The sequence below is a fragment of the Ovis canadensis genome, chromosome 2 (assembly GCF_042477335.2).
Source record: "Ovis canadensis isolate MfBH-ARS-UI-01 breed Bighorn chromosome 2, ARS-UI_OviCan_v2, whole genome shotgun sequence".
Lineage (NCBI taxonomy): Eukaryota > Metazoa > Chordata > Mammalia > Artiodactyla > Bovidae > Ovis > Ovis canadensis.
The window spans coordinates 22,658,440-22,679,822 of record NC_091246.1 but is presented as its reverse complement, the minus strand read 5'-3'; the positions used below and the strand labels follow the sequence as shown (position 1 = coordinate 22,679,822).

Below are 21,383 nucleotides of genomic sequence, written 5' to 3'. Positions count from 1 at the left end.
TTTTTCCCCCTTTTCAGATGTGAATCTGGTTACACTGGACAGCACTGTGAAAAGACAGACTTTAGTATTCTCTATGTAGTGCCAAGTAGGCAAAAGCTCACTCATGTTCTTATTGCAGCAATTATTGGAGCTGTACAGATTGCCATTATAGTAGCAATTGTCATGTGCATAACCAGGTAGGTAATGGCCTACAAAATACCAACTTTCAATTAGGGGTGGGTGGCTGTTAAAGAATCCTGAGGCACTCAAAATAATGGGACTTGACATCTACCAGTCTATTAGGAAGAAATCTAGAATTAGTTCTCTAAGGTTTCCATGTCCATCGTGCTGCTTTAGAATTTGGTCAAGAACTCATTCCCAGGGTTACAGGCAGTTGTAGGCTCAGGCAGAGGAAGCTTGAGGGTACTCGGTGGCATAAAGGAATTTTGAGATCTTAGAACTGTGTGTCTGCTTTAAGCATCACCTTCAGGGACAGTGATGGTAGCAGGATGGTCTGCACATGCATTGAAGAGCCAGGCAGGAATTTTCTAAGTCCTGCAGAATTGATTGGGTCTTGTGCCCTAAGAATATACTTTATGCTATGTAAATACAAGAAGGGAAGAAATCAGAGGTTAAAGAAAACTGCTTTTTAAATATGTTGTCTTAGCATTACTTCATTTTCTGGAATACAGTTATAAGTAGTAAGCTTTAAAATACTCTGTCATAACTAAAACCATGGGGAGTTTATCATAACTGAACCCCAAAGTAAAGGACATACTTGGAGAGCAGTTGGCCTAAAAAGAGGTGTTTTCCAGGCTGAGTGGAAATATGTAAGTCATTACTGAACTGGACCTTGGAGAACTCTAAGAAAATTAAGTTTTCATCTGGTTCATCTTTATGCTTCTGAGTCTCAGGTCTTTTCTTCTTGCTTACCTCTTCCTATCTCCTTTCAGTTTGGTTTAGACTCCCATAAACATCATCTATATACATTTCTGCATTATTCTGGGCTGAGGGTTGGGCTATATCAAGTGCAGATATTGGCAGGCCATAATGGATTTATGGCTCTTCTATCTGAAGTCTGGGGAGAAGCCAGACCTTCTGTGGTCTCAGCCATCTGGAGCTAAAATGATGAATCTAGCAATGATGACAAACTCTTCTCTGAATAACATATTTTTCAAAAAATACAAGTGCTAGAAGCCAGTGGACTTTATTCTATAGAACAGATGATCTGCCCTTAGGCAAGACTACTGAATATGAAATTGGGCAGTAGATTAAAGTAGGGACATAATGTTATAAAAAATAATGACAGCAGAAAGAGAATATAGAAAAAATAAACCCACTATGTAACAGCAGGGCTGCCTGTGGCTGTTTAACATGGGCTCAGAGGTGAAGCAGTTTGCTTGTGGTCCTCCAGCTAGTAAGTGAAAGGGTCTGGATTTGGATTTGGTGCTGCCTGATTGCTAAACCATTCTTCGTACCATGGAACCACCAAGAAGAGGGGGGATCCATGTTAAGTCATCTTGGGAAATATATTTGCTAAGTATGATCCTCCTGTGGGAGTGCGATTCAGACTTGATTTTGTAGCAGTTCAGGGTTTTGCAACAGAGGAGGGACTTGGTGTGAATCATTTTCCCAGGGCATTAGTTCTGTGTGTCATCTGAAAAATTTATTGGAGAGGAAATGTGAGGTTTTGGAAGACCATTTAGGACGTTGTTAGAGTAAAGCAGAAGTGGAATAACAGATGATTTGGAAGGTGAGTAAGGTAGAGGTAAGGGAAGATTTTGAGGCCCAGTGATTGTTAGTTCCTTAAAGATCGAAGGATGTTAGAGTCAGCAAGAAGTTCCTTTGTATTCAACCCCTTCATTCTAGAGAAGTGAGGAAACTGGTGCCCTAGGTTGGGAAAACTTCACCCAAGAGCAGAGAGATAGTTAAGCCCTTTGTCAATCCTATCCAGCCTTTTGTCCAGCTCTTTGCCTCAATTCCCACTGTGCCATAAGCCTTAGCTACTAAATTAAAATTAAATTGCAGGTAGTTTTTTAATTAGTGGTGGTTGTGGTTTAGTCGCTAAGTCATGTCTGTTTCTTGCGACCCCATGAACTGTAGCCCGCCAGGCTCCTCTGTCCATGGGATTCCCCAGGCAAGAATACTGGAGTGTGGCATTTCCTTCTCCAGGGGATCTTCGCGACCCAGGGGTTAAACTTGGTCTCCTGCCTTGCAGGCAGATTCTTTACCAACTAAGCTACCAGGGAATTCAAGTTAGTAACCTCTAGTTTATATCCCAACACTCCAGTACTCTTGCCTGGAAAATCCCATGGACGGAGGAGCCTGGTAGGCTGCATGCAGTCCATGGGTCGCTAAGAGTTAGACATGACTGAGCGACTTCACTTTCACGCATTGGAGAAGGAAATGGCAACCCACTCCAGTGTTCTTTCCTGGAGAATCCCAGTGACAGGGGAGCCTGGTGGCCTGCCGTCTATGGGGTCACACAGAGTTGGACATGACTGAAGCAACTTAGCAGCAGCAGCAGCAGCAGTTTATATCCCAAGTCCACTTGCTGCCTTCACAGACACATAGGCATTGCCTTATATTTATTTTTAACTGTTACAGTGTCTTCACTACCCTCTGACTCTATGTCTGAAGGGTCATCTCATTGAATTTATCATAGATCTCTTCCTGAGGCCTTTTTATGATGGCATTTTCACCCCTAGAAGGTCTTGCTCCCTTGAATTGAGGATATTATAATTATGCACATGGACTGACCTGCACTGCATTTTTAAGGAGTGTCTCTCCCACAGTCCATTGCGACAGCTGTTCACTTATCCTGTGGTGACTGTTACATGTGAGGAATCTTCCTTTAAAGGGATGTTCCCACTGACACATTTATCAAGACTGCAGGAGTGAAATTTTCTTCTCTTAGGCTTGGCGTCTTAAACCCCCTTATTGTGTAGATGGAAAAAACCATGGTCTCAGGAACTTGGCCCGTGTCACGGTGAGTTTGTGACAGTTGAGGAAGATTGCCGTCCCTCTCAATCAGTGTTCCCATATGTGAAATGGAGTTGATTCCAGCCCTGTCTACCTCTAAGTGTTTTTATGAGGATAAGTAAGGTAAAATTTGTGAAAAACAGTATGTAAACTGGAAGTGTCACCATCAGGGCTTTTACATCAAGACAAAGTAGTGCTCTTGGAAAATGAGTAAAAATCTGGAACTTCAGGGTGGAAGTTCTCATTGTCTCAAGACTTTCTTACCAGTAGATTATAAAGTTCTTGCTGGAAGAGATTTTAGAGGTTAGTCCAACTCTTAATATTTTGCTTATAGAAAAAGGGGGTTGCACAGCTAGTTTCTAGCAGAGCCTAAACTCCGAATTACTGGAGCTCATCCAGCTTCCTTTATTCCATGTTGTGTAGTGTATAGCACTTTGTGCACAGTGAGAGCTGATTGCGTTTACATTCTAGTGGGTGGGCACATGGCATGACAGGCTTCAAACCACTGCAGAGAAACATGCACAGAACTGTGAGAGCCGACTGAGAAGTATCTCTTATCCCCCGGTTCTGTCCTGGGTTTTGTGGTTTGTCCCAGCAGGGTGTCGAATGACTTCTTCTGAGTTACTGTCTAAAATAACTAGGCATTTCCTGTATTTTCTGATTTGAGGGATAAGCACATTTCTTCCTGATTTCTCCTTCATCTAAGCTGTCCTTGTCATTTTGAGGGTGTTGTCATGCTCAGAGAAAGTACATAAGCAAGGATCCTTTCTGCTGTCACAAGTTTCCATGTTACCAGTCACTGCGGTTTGGCAATTGCCAGGCCAGAAGAAGGGTGGTGATTCCTCTTGGGGTTGCACATGCAGCGGGAGGCCCTGGGAGTGAGCTTCATTTGTGTTTACACCTGCATTGCATGTCTAACCCTCTTACCTCCCAGCTTTGTAGGAAAGGCGGCAGTCTGACATGATGGTCTGTCATCAAATTGCATCTGTTTCCGTTTCATGTGACCATTTGCAATGTGGCTTTATGTGTGGAATGTGTATTAACCTAGAAACATTTGAAATATCCTAAACAAAATGACATTTTCCTTTTTTCTTAACAGAAAATGCCCTAAAAATAATAGAGGACGACGACAGAAGCAAAACCTAGGTCATTTTACTTCAGATACGTCATCCAGAATGGTCTGAACTGGTGACTTTTATATGTACACTGACCATGTGATGTACATTTATTATGTCTTTTTTTAAAGAACGGAAATATTTATTTCAGAGGCCTTATTTTTGGACATTTTTAGTGTAGTACTGTTGGCTCGTATTTAAAATATTCAGCTACAACAGTTTTGGACTGTTTAGTAGTCTTTGTTTTATGTTTTTAAATACAGAAATTGATTTCACAAATTTGTACCACATGGTAATTCTAAGACTTGTTCTTTACCCATGGAATGTAATATTTTTGCAAAGATGGACCACTTCACAAAAGGTTACAAAGTCATACCCACTTCTTCCACAATGACCGCAGCAAATGACCAAGCATGAACTAAAGGTAAAGATGTTTACAGATTACTTTTCTTACAAAAAAAAAAAAAAATCTAGAAGACACTGTGTTTAGACATTTCAATGTTTTTGAGATTTATTAACTGATTTTTTAGACACTGCCTATCGCATGAAATATAAAGTTGTGTGTGTTAGATGTAAAATATTTATAAGATGTATGGACTGGAATTTGATCATTCCTCTCTTTGAAAAAATAATTCTGAATTAATTTTTGAAAGTATATGGTAGCAATGATGAAACGGATCACGGAAAAGTAGACTTAGATGTTGTGAAAATAGTCTGTTTAACAAGCAGATTGGAATAAAGCCGACTGTCATTTAAACTACTTTAATATACATTCATTTTTAAAGAGAGTATTTGTTTTAACATAAATAAACCAATGGTATCAGTGTTTGTGAATAAAATGCAAAAATGATTGTTAACAATTGGTGCTCTTTGTGTGAGCTTAAAAATCATCTCAGACCTCTATCCAAATTTGTTCTGTAGTGATAGCTATACTAATAGATTGTTGATGTTTAAAGATCTGAAGTGTGAGTAGAATGTGTTCAGCTGTTTAACATGTAGTTTAGGTATTCAGAAGTATGCATGTAGAATTTAAGAATATGTTCAAAATATTAATTTTAATATTTGGTTTGGAAAAGCATGTTATAATATAATGTTTTCACTATATGGCCTCTGTTTTGGTGTGTTTATTTACTGCATTCTTTGATATTGATATATCAGTACATTTAATATGTGAGATTAATGGAAAAAACAGATTTCTGTTCAAAATTCCCAGTTGCTTTTTATAAATAATGTTTGAAATTGTCTAAAGGCAAAAGGCTTCACCCATCACTTAAAGTTTGCTTGTTTAGTTATTTGGCTTCTAGGCTTAATATTAGTAACACGGTGGCTTTAGGGAACTTTTCTTTTTAAAAAGCTTCCCTCTTCTACCCACACAGTCTTATTTGAGCCCCTTAGTCAGTCAGTAAGCATGTTTGGAACAGCACCCAGTGCTTTGCGAGGGTTCATATTGCAGAACAGTCATCTATGGGTATTTGTAGTTACAAATACTTGACCAGCCTCCAGGGGTGGGGCTTCCAACCCTTTAAGCAACCCTGTTGCCCGTTATCAAGCTAACTTTTTGCCCTCAGTGCCAGAATTGATTGTGGTAAGACATCTTTCACTGAGAACTAATTAAAATGGAGCATAATAGGTCAGCTTCAAATGCTGATAAAATCCACCAGAATCGCCTGTCGAATGTGACAGAAGATGAAGACCAAGATGCCGCTCTCACCATTGTGACTGTGCTGGACAAAGTCGCTGCCATCGTGGACAGCGTGCAGGCCAGCCAGAAGAGGATAGAGGAGAGACACAGGGTGATGGAGAACGCCGTCAAGTCCGTCCAGATCGACCTGCTCAAGTTTTCACAGTCACACAGCAACATGGGCTATGTCATTAACAAGTTGTTTGAGAAAACCCGAAAGGTCAGTGCTCACATTAAAGACGTGAAGGCCCGGGTGGAGAAGCAACAAACTCATGTTAAAAAAGTTGAAGCTAAGCAAGAAGAAATAATGAAGAAAAACAAATTCCGTGTGGTCATATTCCAGGTAAGCTGTGTGTTTAACTCAATGACTGCAATCTTTTGCATCCTTTAATGGCCAGCGTGTCCTATCCGAGTTTCCAGTGTTACATGGTGACTGTTGTATACATGTGTGTGGTGGAGTTCTGTATCAGCAGGGATCTCAGGATAAAGCCATTTCTCTGTTAACTGGTGTACTATCATGTCCGTGTTTTGAGCTTCTCAACCATTCCATGTAATATGAACTGTGGATCATAGCTGAGTCTATTTCTTGCCTTTGAAACTTAATATTGGTAATCCGCTTTTGGGATATTAGCCATATTAGCATGGTGCCCTCTCACAGCCTTTGAGAAGGTTAGAACTAGAAGATAGCGAAGAAGCCTCCAGTTTAAAACACCTCTTTGTTGTATGGAAAAAAAAAAAAAAAGAAACTGAGGACCTGTAGCCCCACAATGTGGTTCTTTCCCTTGCTATGGAGAGCCTGGAAAGCCCTAAACAATAAAAATGTAAACTTTGCAGAAATTAATTTGTCTCTTGAATTTTTTGCATATAATAATGTGTAAGTCACAGTTATAAGCAAAACAGTATTTCTTGACAAACAATCAGGCAGTTCTTTTTTTTTCTTATAGTTATACAAGCATAGGAGTCACTTAAGTAATTCCTTATATTTGATTATAATGCCTCTTAGCTGATTTTATATGGTAGTTTTTATGTGGCATTGTGTATTGAGCTAGTAAGTTCCTATCTTCCTATCTTATCTGCACTTGACCCTCATGTTTTTTGAGATAGGAATGCATCCATGGCAAATGCCTAAAACCTATTGTATGTTTTAAAACTATTACAAATCAAAAGGGAAAAGCTTGAACTCTCATGGTAGAAAAATTGGAAAGTCATTATCAGTCAGTTCACAGAACACCAAATAAATGAGCAAAATTCCACTTTCACCTATTTAAATATTTACAGTTACTGAAACATATTCTGAGTTTAAGAATAGGAAATAACAAGCACTTTCATTTTCTGCTAGTAGAATATTAATTGGTACATTTCTGGAGGGTGGTTTTGGTAGTATGTGTTAAGAACCTTAAAAATTCACAAACCTTTTGGCTTCAAAATTTCACATCAAAGAACTTGTTCTATGTGTAAAATCAGGAATATGTGCAGGGATGTTCACTAGTGCATATTTGTAATGTTATCATGCTGTATTTTTTAAATGGGTGGATGCCCATATGCATACGGGAAAAGCCTAGGAGAATAAAAACAAATTGAAATAGGAACACAGTTGGATTATGTAGGCGGGTATTTGTAAGATACCAGGGATGTGGGCCATTAATGCCCCAGGGGATTCTTTACACTTTAGTCAGTTCTTTGTAGCCCACTGTTGACTGATAAGGTTATACTGGCATAGTAAGTGGTATTTAGGATTTGTTGTGAAGAGCCTGTTAGTTATTTAGGAGAAAGAATGAGAAGAGAAGGTTGCTGATTTCAGAGGTAGGCAGGTTGGACTATGCCATCTGAAGGGCTTTGCCATTTCTTCCCCCCTGCCACACCCCCCAAGTCCCTGAAACTCCTTCTCCAGACTTTTTGGGAAAACACACACACACACACACACACGCATCTGTCATCTTACTATCAGGAGCCTTTGGCAGTGTATGTAATGGGTCTAGATTTAGTACGAGAATATCGTCTTCATTCTTGAATTCACTTTTCCAAGGGCATTAATAGTCATCGGTATATCTCACGCTCCACTTGCATGAGGCATGCCAGGAAACATTCTTAGTATCCAGCATTTCTTCTGAGAACCTTTCTGTGAAGAGTAGACCAGGTAACAATCAAGATTTCAGTTCAGTTCAGTTCAGTTGCTCAGTCGTGTCTGACTCTTTGCGACCCCATGAACTGTAGCACACCAGGCCTCCCCGTCCATCACCAACTCAGGAGTTCACCCAGACTCACGTCCATTGAGTTGGTGATGACATCAAGTGATCTCATACTCTGTCATCCCCTTCTCCTCCTGCCCCCAATCCCTCCCAGCGTCAGGGTCTTTTCCAATGAGTCAGCTCTTCTCATGAGGTGGCCAGAGTATTGGAGTTTCAGCTTCAGCATCAGTCCTTCCAATGAACACCCAGGACTGATATTTTAGAATGGACTGGTTGGATCTCCTTGCAGTCCAAGGGACTCTCAAGAGTCTTCTCCAACACCACAGTTCAAAAGCATCAATTCTTCGGCACTCAACTTTCTTCACATTCCAACTCTCACAGCCATACATGACCGCTGGAAAAACCATAGCCTTGACTAGATGGACCTTTGTTGGCAAAGTAATATCTCTGCTTTTGAATATGCTGTCTAGGTTGGTCATAACTTTCCTTCCAAGGAGTAAGCGTCTTTTAATTTCATGGCTGCAATCACTATCTGCAGTGATTTTGGAGCCCCCCAAAATAAAGTCTGCCACTGTTTCCCCATCTATTTCCCATGAAGTGATGGGACCAGATGCCATGATCTTAGTTTTCTGAATATTGAGCTTTAAGCCAACTTTTTCACTCTCTTTCACTTTCATCAAGAGGCTTTTGAGTTCCTCTTCACTTTCTGCCCTAAGGGTGGTGTCATCTGCATGTCTGAGGTTATTGATATTTCTCCTGGCAATCTTGATTCCAGCTTGTGCTTCTTCCAGCCATCGTTTCTCATGATGTACTCTGCATATAAGTTAAATAAGCAGGGTGACAATATACAGCCTTGACGTACTCCTTTTCCTATTTGGAACCAGTCTGTTGTTCCATGTCCAGTTCTAACTTCCTGACCTGCATATAGGTTTCTCAAGAGGCAGATCAGGTGGCCTGGTATTCCATCTCTTTCAGAATTTTCCATAGTTTTTCATGATCCACACAGTCAAAGGCTTTGGCATAGTCAATAAAGCAGAAATAGATGTTTTTCTGGAACTCTCTTGCTTTTTCCATGATCCAGCAGATGTTGGCAGTTTTATCTCTGGTTCCTCTGCCTTTTCTAAAACCAACTTGAACATCTGGAAGTTCACAGTTCACGTATTGCTACAACCTGACTTGGAGAATTTTGAACATTACTTTACTACCGTGTGAGATGAGTGCAATCGTGCGGTAGTTTGAGCATTCTTTGGCGTTGCCTTTGGGATTGGAATGAAAACTGACCTTTTCCAGTCCTGCTGGAAAACACTGCTGAGTTTTCCAAATTTGCTGGCATATTGAGTGCAGCACTTTCACAGCATCATCTTTCAGGATTTGAAATAGCTCAACTGGAATTCCATCACCTCCACTAGCTTTGTTCGTAGTGATGCTTCCTAAGGCCCACTTGACTTCACATTCAGTGATCACACCATTGCGATTATCTGGGTCATGAAGATCTTTTTTTGTACAGTTCTTCTGTGTATTCTTGCCACCTCTTCTTAATATCTTCTGCTTCTATTAAGTCCATACCATTTCTGTCCTTTATTGAGCCCATCTTTGCATGCAATGTTCCCTTGGTATCTCTAATTTTCTTGAAGAGATCTTTAGTCTTTCCCATTCTATTGTTTTCCTCTATTTCTTTGCACTGGTCGCTGAGGAAGGCTTTCTTATCTCTCCTTGCTATTCTTTGGAACTCTGCCTTCAGATGCTTATATCTTTCTTTTTCTCTGTTGCTTTTGGCTTCTCTTCTTTTCACAGCTATTTGTAAGGCCTCCCCAGACAGCCATTTTGCTTTTTTGCATTTCTTTTCCATGGGGATGGTCTTGATCCCTGTCTCCTGTACGATGTCATGAACCTCCGTCCATAGTTCATCAGGCACTCTATCTATCAGATCTAGTCCCTTGAATCTATTTCTCACTTCCACTGTATAATCATAAGGAATTTGATTTAGGCCATGCCTGAATGGTCTAGTGGTTTTTCCTACTTTCTTCAATTTAAGTCTGAATTTGGCAATAAGGACTTCAGTGGCTTAATAAAACAGGAGTTTCTGAAAAGTCCGAATTGTCTCGTGTGTGTCTGTTAACATACAATTCTTTTAAAAAGTTGTTTCTATAAACTGTTTATTCCCTGAAACTTGCTATTTTTTTCTTTTCTTTGAGCCCCAGCAGTTATTAGAATGAATAAAAGATGGTATGAAAAAGCAGCTAAGAGGCATAATGCTGTGAAGAGTCTGTGAAATTAAGTTGTGCAGAGTAAGCAGCCCCTTGTCAATAAGCAGTAGCTATCTCATGTAGTTGGGAGTGCTTGTGAAAAAAAGATACAGGCAACTACCAGTGGATTTGGGGATTCTTAGATGTTGGAACACAGAATACAGCATTCATATGGTTCTTTGTAGCAGTTATAATTCTTATAATTTTTTTTGGCTGCTCCACTTGTGGGATCTCAGTTCCTTGACCAGGCACTGAGTCTGTGAAAGAGACAGAGCCAAATCTTAACCACTAGATCACCAGAGAATTCCCCAAATTCTTCAAATTTATTCTTATAGTTAATATATGTATATATATGTGTATATACACACACACACACACACACAGCTTTACTGAGACTGTGCCTTCTACTAAAATTAACTTGAAGATGAGTAATTTAGCTGTAACATGCTTACCTTTCCATTTGGGTTTTTCCTCAGAAAGATTTCCCTGGATATATCTTTCGGTGGCAGACTTTATTGGTACTTTATCTCCCCCAGTTGTGTACAGTGGAGCTTTTACCTAATCCTGGACATTGGCTTTGGAAAAAAGTATCTGCTCTGTATCATACAATTATGATTTCTTTTTGAACATGCTTTCACCTTGGTGACCTTCTCATCATGAAAGCCAGGAAGGAGGATTATCATACCTTCTAACAATTTTGCTTACTAATCACATGCCTTTGCTTCCCAAATGAGGTATTAGGCCTTTCCCTAATGATAAGCTCTGGACTTATCAATATTCAGACTTCTCCTAGCTGTACTACTTTGATAATCATGGCTACTATACTCCGATTCATAGTACTTGTTTTGTTATAAAACTCATCTTCTTACCTAGAATTTTACATGAAAAGATGCATAATAATTATACTTGGAACTCAACAATAATTCAACCCTAATTGTTTTCAATTATTATTATAGTGTATTCACCACTAACTCATGATATCTCTGAAGCATAGGCATTACAACAAATAGATTCACTTAACAAGTTCTTTCTCTGACTTCACCTCTGTTTTGTTTTGTTGTTAAGCCTAATTTTGTAGAGTTTGTTGTGCACTTGAAGGAGGGTTTGTGATTTCTGAGTTGAGCCAGATCTGATTTCTCTACAGCAGGATTGTGAAGGTTTTTCTCACTGAACAGTAATGATTCTTCAGCTTTGTTTCTAATACCTCCTCAGTCTACACCCACACAGGCAGGGCTGCTGAAGCCACTCCCTGTAGCAGGTGGTCAGGAAAAGAGAGGAATAAAGTTGCAGCTTCTAACTGATTCATCAGAGAGCTATCAGTTACCCACCCTGACTTTTTTTTTTAAGCTACTAGACTGTCCAATCCTATAGCCTAATAATTAAATTTTAAGTAAATATCCAAAGAAATAAAGTTCCAGGGATTCCTTCTTGACTATCGGGCTGATAGGTTTTGGAATGTATATGAATATACATTCTTACATAGTAAATTTTTTTGGTTGAACAGATTTAATCTGGATCTTAAAGTAAGGGCACAGTTTTTTGTTAGTTTGTTTTGTTTTAGATGTATTCATTTTTTGTCTGTGCTACACAGGGCTTTCTCTAGTTGTGGCAAGCGGGGGCTAATCTGTAGTTGTAGTACGCTACAAGGTGGCTTCTCTTGTTGCGGAGCACAGGCTCTAGAGTTCGTGGGCTTCGGCAGTTGTCACACACGGGCTTGGTATTCCCAACTTGTGGGCTCTAGAGTGTGGGCTGAGTAGCTGTGATGCATGGACTTAGTTGTGGACCAGGGGTTGAACCAGTGTGTCCCCTGCATTACACAGTGGATTCTTAACCACTGGACCCCCAGGGAAGCCTGGGAGCATAGTTTCTTTTTAAAAAATTCATCGGTTCAGTTAGAAATCTCATGATCTTTCAAGTTTTTCTGGTTTAGTTTTAAAAGTAACCTGTAAATAGTGAATTGAGGTCCTTTAGCAGCTGTGTTTTTGGGCTCATTCTCAAGGTTACTAGTGTCTGCCAGTTCAATCCATTTCTCATCCTTACCTTTTGACACATTGGCATAGTTATTCCCTCTCTCTCTTCTTCTCTTTTGCATATTTGTAGTCTCCCTTTCTTCTTAAAACTTCTTTCCCCTGGGCTCCTGGGGGTGTCCCTCTCTCTTGGGTTTCCTCCTGCCTCACTGGCTGATATTTTTCCATTTTGATTCTTTCTCATCTCTTCCTTCTTATCTTTAGGTCCCAAATCCATTTATCTGTCTATAACACCAAAATTCAAAAATTTCTAAAAATAAATTTTTTGTAACTTATTTGGTAGCAAGACCTAACTTGACTTGAACTCATTTGAAGGCAAACCCAACCTCAAGTAGCATGAGGCTATTTGTACTCTTTATGCCACCCTGGAATGAATGTTCGTATTTTTTTTTCTTCCCAAGATCTCACTGGGAATGTTAGATATTATTTTCCCAAATCTGAAATATTCTGATTTTTAAAAGGTACTTTGCTTCCAGGGAGTTTTGAGTAATGGAGTGTAGACCCACTCACTCAATCTCTTGGTGGTCTCTTTCAACTGGTCATGATTTTTAGTTTCATCTTTATGTTAATGACTCCTAGAGATATAAATCTCTAGTCCAGACCTCTCCTGAATTGCAGACTTATATATTCAACTGCTTACTTGTCATCTCTGCGTGCATGTACAGTGGACATCTTAAAGTTGGCATGCTCAGCATCTTAGTCAGTATCCTTCCCCTCCAGTCTCTGCCTCCCACTGTCTTCCCAATCTTCAGTTCAGTTCAGTTCAGTCGCTCAGTTGTGTCCAACTCCTTGCAACCCCATGAATCATAGCACACCAGGCCTCCCTGTCCATCTCCAATTCTCGGAATTCACTCAGACTCACGTCCATCGAGTCTGTGATGCCATCCAGCCATCTCATCCTCGGTCGTCCCCTTCTCCTCCTGCCCCCAATCCCTCCCAGCATCAGAGTCTTCCAATGAGTCAACTCTTCGCATGAGGTGGCCAAAGTACTGGCATTTCAGCCTTAGCATCATTCCTTCCAAAAAACATCCAAAACTGATCTCCTTTAGAATGGACTGGTTGGATCTCCTTGCAGTCCAAGGGACTCTCAAGAGTCTTCTCCAACACCACAGCTCAAAAGCATCAATTCTTCGGCACTTAGCTTTCTTCATAGTCCAACTCTCACATCCATACATGACCACTGGAAAACATAGCCTTGACTAGATGGACCTTTTTTGGCAAAGTAATGTCTCTGCTTTTGAATATGCCATCTAGGTTGGTCATAACTTTCCTTCCAAGGAGTAGGCGTCTTTTAATTTCATGGCTGCAATCACCATCTGCAGTGATTCCGGAGCCCCCCAAAATAGTCTGCCACTGTTTCCAGTGTTTCCCCATCTATTTCCCATGAAGTGATGGGACCAGATGCCATTATCTTAGTTTTCTGAATGTTGAGCTTTAAGCCAACTTTTTCCCAGTCTTAGTAATGCAAATCTGTCCTTCATTTGCTCAGGCCCTGGACTTGAGAATCATCACCCTCGATGTCTCCACATGTCAGTCTAGCAGTGGATCCCATTGACTGCTGCCTTCACAGTGGATCTGGAATCAGACCGCTTCTCACCACCACCTCTGCCAACACCCTGACCACCTCTCACCTGATTGAGCTCAGTGGTCTCTACCTGCTCTCCCTGCTTCTCATTACCCTCGGCTGCCTCATTTCAACAGGGTGACCCTTTTACAGCATGAGTCAAATCATGTCACCCAGAACATTTTAGAAGGCTTCCTATCACACTCCTGGAATAAGAGCCACAATCATTATTGGCTACAGAGCCTTATGTGCGCTGGCCCTCTCGCCCCCTCTCTTACCTTCTCTCCTTCTGTTGACCCTTGATCATTCTGCTTCAGTCATGATGCCTTCTTTGCTTTCTCCTTTCCTCCCTGGGATATGCGTTACCTTCAGGTCTAGGCTTGGATGTCACCTTCTTAGTGAGACCTTTCTGAGCATTCTCCCCAGTCACTGTGTATCCCCACTCCCCATTTTATTTTTTACCTTAACATTTATTACCATCCAACATACTATATAGATAACTCGTTTATTTCTCTTTCTGAGAATACAGGTTCTTTTACTGTTTTACTCACAGGAGGCTCTCAGTGCCCAGAATATTGACTAGTACATTGTGGGTGCTTAGTAACAATCTGTTGAATGAAGGCATGTGTTTCTTTGTTCCAGCAGGCATTTGTTGAGCATACCTACTATGTGCAAGGCACTCTGATAGATGCTGGGCATAAATCATAAATAAGATACACCTTGGCTTTCATGGAACCTATTAATTTAGTGAAGGCCCCAGGGAGACATACATAAATGAATAGAGCTCCAGTTCAATTCAGACTGTGAAAAATATTGTTAAGTAGATGGTTGGATGGCATCACTGACTTAATGCACGTGAATCTGAGCAAACTCTGAGAGATAATGAAGTACAGGGAAGCCTGGTGTGCTGCAGTCCATGGGGTCACACAGAGTCGGACATGACTTATTAAGTGAACAACAAGTACTTTTGTGTCATTTGGGTATAAATTGGAGACAGAATTGGTCTCTTGGGGAGATTGGGCATGTTTGACTTGAAGATTTTGTTCACAAAGTTGAAAAGAGCATTTAAAGGTATTTAATTAAGGTAGCAAAAACCACGTATATGAAGATGTGGAGGGATGAGAACGGCATGTGTTGGAGGGGCTCAGAGTGTTTGTGTGGCTGGACGGGAGGACTGGGAAAGCAGGTGTAGTTCAAACCAAAGAGTTATCTAATTATACTACAGAATTTGAACTCTTTGTCCTTTGAGTATTGATGAGCTCCCAAATGTTTTAAAGTAGAGGATGGATGTGATCAGATGTATGTTTTAGGAACATTTCACAGGAAATACTTAGGTGATACGGTGGTGAAGGTATTTCATAAGTTCAGGGCTAAGATTGCGGAGCCTGAATTAAGACATTGGTAGAGGCAAGGAGGAAGGAAGAGGGAACAGAGTAATTACTAGATGGTAAGCAGTGTTACCGACAGTGCTTGGTGATGAGTTGGATGTTGGATGAGAGCAGGGAATATTTGGGACAGTGATTCTGAGGTTTCTCTCTGGGTGACAACTGGAGGTATTAGTGCTGAGAGGTCCGGGAAAGGGTGACGGCTGGGCCTTGATTTTTGGATAAGTTAGAGATGCCTGCGTTACATCTAGGTGAAGAAGTCTGCCTGCCAGTTAGAAATGAGTCTTCATCTTAGGGGAAGGGGAGAGGTGAAGGGAAGATTTGTTGAGTCTGCTTGCCATTGGATTTGAAGGTAGAGCAGTGGATAACGTTGCTCAGGGTGAGCTTGGGAGATGAAGAAAAAGAAACCTTTAGAAACACCAGCATTTAAGGAGCGGGTGGAGGATAAGCAACCTGTGGAGGAGATTGAAAAGGTGTGGCTGGAAGGTCCAAGAATCCATAGCTAACATGCTTGCTTTCTCTCTCCTTCAGGAGGAGGTTCAGTGTCCGACGTCCCTTTCTGTTGTGAAAGACAGAAGCTTGATTGAGAGTCCAGAGGAGGAGGACGAAGTCTTTGATACCCCAGTTGATCTGTCTTCAGATGAAGAATATTTCGTTGAAGAGAGCAGGTCTGCCAGGCTTAGAAAGTCAGGCAAGGAGCGCATTGATAACATCAAAAAGGCCTTTTCCAAAGAAAACATGCAGAAGACGCGGCAGAATTTTGACAAGAAAGTGAACAGAATTAGGACTAGAATAGTGACCCCAGAAAGGAGAGAGCGGCTGAGACAGTCGGGGGAGAGACTGAGACAGTCGGGGGAGAGGCTGAAGCAGTCAGGGGAGAGGTTTAAGAAATCCATTTCCAATGCAGCTCCCTCAAGGGAAGCTTTTAAGATGCGTAGCCTTCGGAAAACCAAAGATCGAGCTGTGGCCGAGGGTCCAGAAGAGGTCCGGGAGGTGGGGGTGGACATCATTGCCAGGGGCGAGGCTCTAGGCCCCATCAGTGAGCGCTACCCCGAGGTGCTCAGTGAAACAGACCCTGAGGAGGCCAGTGCCCCGCGTCCTCCCCAAGAATGTGGGGAGATCTCGACCCCCGAGCCTCTGAAAGTTACTTTTAAACCCCAGGTGAAAGTAGAGGATGATGAATCTCTTTTGCTAGATTTAAAGCAGTAATTATAAAGAGGAATTAAATATAATTGTAAGTCTCCTTAATCATACAATCTTAGTTTAATTAATAGAGTCATTTACATGTATATGCCATATAGGAAAACAAATGATATGCTTGTTTCATTTCTTAGGTTTTAAATCTTCAAGATAATAAGTTATTAATATACATTTCCTTGTAATCTCCTGGGGAATTCTTTTTTTTTTTTTCCTCCCCTGGAGAACATTTTTTTTCCCCTCTCCTCCCCCAGGGCTTATTTGATTCTATCAGCTTCCTCTCTTAGGTCACTCTCATGGCAGCTGTGGATTTTTAAGTTCATTTCTCTTGCCCATCAAAAAAAATAGTTTCCTAGTGAGGGCTAGTTAGGTATTTGCTGCTGCTGCTGCTGCTGCGTCGCTTCAGTCATGTCCAACTCTGTGCGACTCTGTAGACGGCAGCCCACCAGGCTCCGCTGTCCCTGGGATTCTCCAGGCAAGAACACTGGAGTGGGTTGCCATTTCCTTCTCCAGTGCATGAAAGTGAAAAGTGAAGGTGAAGTTGCTCAGTCATGTCTGACTCCTAGCGACCCCGTGGACTGCAGCCTACCATGCTCCTCCATCCGTGGGATTTTCTAGCCAAGAGTACTGGAGTCGGGTGCCATTGCCTTCTCCAAGGTGTTTGCTAGTCTGCAACAAATGAAGGGCAAATTTGTGGCCATGATTTATTTGCAAGTCAACTCTTGATTTTGGTCTAGATTAATACAAGGTGAATAACTCATGTGTGGATTTTATCTATCTGTTCAAATCAATAAATTTGTTAGTAAATTGGCAGTCACACCCCTTTTTGATGCCTTTGCATAAAAACATGGAAGTGCTGGACTTGAGCACTCGGTTCTGGCATCAGAGCCTTGCTTATAGCAAGCCACTTGGCAAGTCGTCTGCTAATCGTCTGATTAGTGAAATGAAGAGAGTTCACCTGTACTGCCCACCCCAGAGAACTGCTGTGAAGATTAATGAAATGTTACACATTCTGGGGGGAGCAAGAACCATTTCCAGAGAAAAAAAACCCCACTGGTTCCTCAAAAACAGAATTGAAATAATCATATCTTCTGAAAAAGCCATGAGCTCCAAGCAGTAAGGACCTAGGTGGGACAGACACTAAAGTTGGTTTTCCTTTTCACAGAATCATGAATGAAAAATAAAGGTTTGTGTGACATCTTTTTCATCAGAGACTAAACCCAGATCTTGGGTTTGAGTTGGGTCTTAAAACATTTCCTGGAAAATTCTTCTCTGATTATCTTCTGCACAGATCTCTGGTGGACTAGAGCAGCATGCTTGAGCATCATGAACTCAGCAACTGTGCTGTACCTTCAAGAGGCCTCTCTAAAGCCAGACCTTGTGCAGTGTTTGGAAATCACCTCAAATGTTCTGATTTCTGGAGTGAACCCCTCAAGGCCCACCTGTCTAAAACAGTGTTCAGGGAGTTCATCACAGCTGCTTTGGGAGGAAGCCAGATTCTACCTGTCAGTTAGCTGTAAATCTTACCTGATCAGCTAAGTAGCTGATTCAGAAGTAGATATTATTGTTAAAGAGAAAAATGATCATACTGGTTCTTCAATTATGTATGTTTAAACCTTTTGATTTGAGAAAGGGAAGAAATGGAATTATGGAATTTGAAGAATCTGAAGACTTTTGGACAACAGTTAGCTTTCGGATCAGTTTTAGATGCTCTGGTAGTAACTAAAAATTGTACACGCACACACACAAATCAGCTTTAAAATATTTAACTGAGTTACCCAGCTATTGGGTTTGGGAGTTTGATTCAGTATCATTTCCTCTTCACTGTGCATGAATACATAAAATTGTGAATTATTCATCTCATTATCTTTTTATAAAGTATGTACAGCTTTGAACAATACTTCAAAAGGAATAATTTTTAAAATGTTATGGTTTAGCAAAAGCTTGGATGCCTAATCAAATATTTCCTTAAAGCCATAATAAATTTGAATTAAAAAAGATATTAATACAAAGTTTGATGTCATTGTCCTATTTGTAAATATTTTTGCTGATAATAAAAGCAAACAATATGGCATGAATCTGATATAGTAACCCTGCTTATGATAGATATGTTTCTAGGTTAAGCAGGATGTAAAGAAGTTATAGGCTGTGTTCTTTCTGGCACCATGCAGAGTAATGGAGAAGGAAATGGCAACCCACTCCAGTATTCATGCCTGGAAAATTCCATGGACAGAGAAGCCTGGTGGGCTGCAGTCCATGGGGTCACAGAGAGTAGGCCATGACTGAGCACATCAGTACAGTATGCAGAGTAAATATCAATTGAACTAACATTTTTTTTTTTTTGCAGATACCACTGTCAAGTAATTTTTGTCAAGTCCTTTTGTTTACTGACTCATTATATAACCAGGCTTTACATGTTAATGGAATGTTTCCCACATAGGTACATCTGAATTTTGATATAAAAGACATTGTAGCCTGGTCAACTCTTCATCATGGTGGACTTTGAACAATTTCCATGTTCCCAGAGGTTCATTGTAACTTTTAAAATTTCTTTTAGGCTGTGCTAGGTCTTCCGTGATCTACTGGCTTTCTCTAGTTGTGGCTAGTGGGGGCTGCTACTCTCTAGCTGTGGTGTGCCTTCTTCTCGCCCTGGGGGCTTCTCCTGCTGCTGGGAGAACATGGGCACAGTAGTTGTGTTGCACAGGCTTAGTTGCTCCATGGCCTGTGGGATCTTCCCAGACCAGGAATGAGACCCATGGCCCCTGCATCGGCAGGCAGATTCCTGACCACTGGACCACCAGGGAAATCTGATTCATCGTACTTTACACTGCTTGTTTGGCACTAGGATTTTCCCCTCTGTGTTCCTTCTGTCTTGGAACATCTCCTCCCATGTTTAGAGCATTCCTCAATTCCGTATTCATCATTTTTTCTTTTACCCTGTTCTCTTGACACAAAGAATGTCTCTTTATTATATAGACTGCAAAATCAAATATCTTCATTTAATGCAAGGAATAATCATCAGCATTTTCTCTTCTTAAAGTTTCAGACAACACAGAACAGATTTTGTGCTTATTGTACTCTTCTGTGGTTTTGAAATTTTTGTTAGATTTTAAACCGTTTATTGTGATTGCAGCCATGAAATTAAAAGATGCTTACTCTTTGGAAGGAAAGTTATGACCAACCTAAACAGCATACTAAGAAGTAGAGACATTACTTTGCCAACAAAGGTCCGTCTAGTCAAGACTATGATTTTTCCACTGGTGATGTATGGATGTGAGAATTGGACTGTGAAGAAAGCTGAGCACCGAAGAATTGATGCTTTTGAACTGTGGTGTTGGAGAAGACTCTTGAGAGTCCCTTGGACTGCAAGGAGATCCAACCAGTCCATTCTAAAGGAGATCAGTCCTGGGTGTTCATTGGAAGGTCTGATGTTGAAGCTGAAACTCCAATACTTTGGCCACCTGATGAGGATAGTGGACTCATTTGAAAAGACTCTGATGCTGGGAAAGATTGATGGCGGGAGGAGAAGGGGACGACAGAGGATGAGATGGTTGGATGGCATCACCGACTCGATGGACATGAGTTTGGGTAGACTCCAGGAGTTGGTGATGGACAGGGAGGCCTGGCATGCTGCAACTCATGGGGTCGCAAAGAGTCGGACACGACTGAGCAACTGAACTGAACTGAACTGACAAATAAAATCATTGGCAGGATGTATCCCCTTTTCCTTCTGTGGGGGAGAACAATGCATCATCCATAGACACTCAGGGCCTGGAGCTCTCTCTTAGCTCTTCTACAGAACAGACAGAAGAGAGGAGGGGAGTGCAGCTCTGTCTCCTGCATGAGATGGACCCAGAGGCTTTTGTCTCAGGGTCTGCATGGCCTGGGTCTAGCTCAGAGTTTAGTAGAAAAGGCCCAGTGAGAAAAAGTGGTAAGAGGAGCATGATAATTCAGCATGATAATACATGCTGAGCATGTATTTGTGGTGTGTGTAAGCTCCCTTGAGCAAGTTTTCATAAATTTAAAACACAAACTAAACTACAGTATTTTCATTTTGACTTTATTCTTTGCCTTCCATGTACACAAAAGGGTTTGGTTCAGAGCAGTCAAATTCATTGTGATTGAGCTGGAGAGTAGGCCATGTTATGTAAAATATTTCACAGAATTTTGTAATTTGTAAACTTTGTAATTCCCCTTGCATGAAATTACTGGAGCTGTTTTTCTTATGAGACGTGTTTTCTACAGCTTTTATTGAACCCTACTACAAATATTTTAAGTTCCAATCCCCAGATAATTGCTCTGCCCTGTCTGAGTCAAGACCAGGGGCAGTGACCACTGTGGTCTCATCTTGAGTTCTGTTGGAACTGGGGACGTGCTAGTTAATCTGGTCTGTAGTGGATGAAAAATGAAGAAGCCTGAGAGCTGAGTTTTGTGTGTCATTCTTGTGACCACTTCTCAGTGTTGTGATTTCTGAGGATTTGCAGCTGTCCTTAGCAAGTCCGAGTCCTTCAGTGAATTTCACGGGTGGATAGGAGATGGAGGCTTGCTAGCTCTTTGGGCGCATCTCTTAGGATGGCCAAGGATCCCCAAGAGGACAGAAGAGTGGCAGAATATCCTCAGGCTTTGAGTTTACTTTGGGTATCTTCTCTAAATTAACTGTGCTAGTCAAGGGCTCTCCCAGACTGCCCTGCCACTTGTTGCCTTTGCTCATGCTGTTCATTTCCCTTTCGGCCTGGGAGATGAGTTTCGAGTTCAGTAATAATGTCCATCCATGAAGAAGGCTGAGCGCCGAAGAATTGATGCTTTTGAACTGTGGTGTTGGAGAAGACTCTTGAGAGTCCCTTGGACTGCAAGGAGATCCAAACAGTCCATTCTGAAGGGAATCAGCCCTGGGATTTCTTTGGAAGGAATGATGCTAAAGCTGAAACTCCAGTACTTTGGCCACCTCATGTGAAGAGTTGACTCACTGGAAAAGACTCTGATGCTGGGAGGGATTGAGGGGACAGGAGCAGAAGGGG

At 41.3% G+C, this 21,383-nt stretch overlaps 2 protein-coding genes across 2 annotated transcripts in view; both read left to right on the top strand.

Annotated features, from left to right (window-relative positions):
* Positions 1-5,180, top strand: part of TMEFF1 (transmembrane protein with EGF like and two follistatin like domains 1) — a 102,750-nt gene extending 97,570 nt beyond the window's left edge. Inside the window, exons 9-10 of the mRNA XM_069575557.1 lie at positions 18-176; positions 4,061-5,180. Of these exons, the coding sequence (XP_069431658.1) occupies positions 18-176; positions 4,061-4,145 (244 nt within the window). The 3' untranslated portion in view covers positions 4,146-5,180. The remainder of the gene's footprint in view (positions 1-17; positions 177-4,060) is intronic.
* A 9-nt stretch (positions 5,181-5,189) lies between these two features.
* On the top strand, positions 5,190-18,456 carry CAVIN4 (caveolae associated protein 4). The gene is made up of 2 exons (XM_069575558.1): positions 5,190-6,100; positions 15,700-18,456. The coding sequence occupies exons 1-2, from the start codon at positions 5,693-5,695 to the stop codon at positions 16,375-16,377; spliced, it is 1,086 nt and encodes a 361-aa protein (XP_069431659.1). The 5' UTR covers positions 5,190-5,692; the 3' UTR covers positions 16,378-18,456.
* The last annotated feature ends 2,927 nt before the right edge of the window (positions 18,457-21,383 follow it).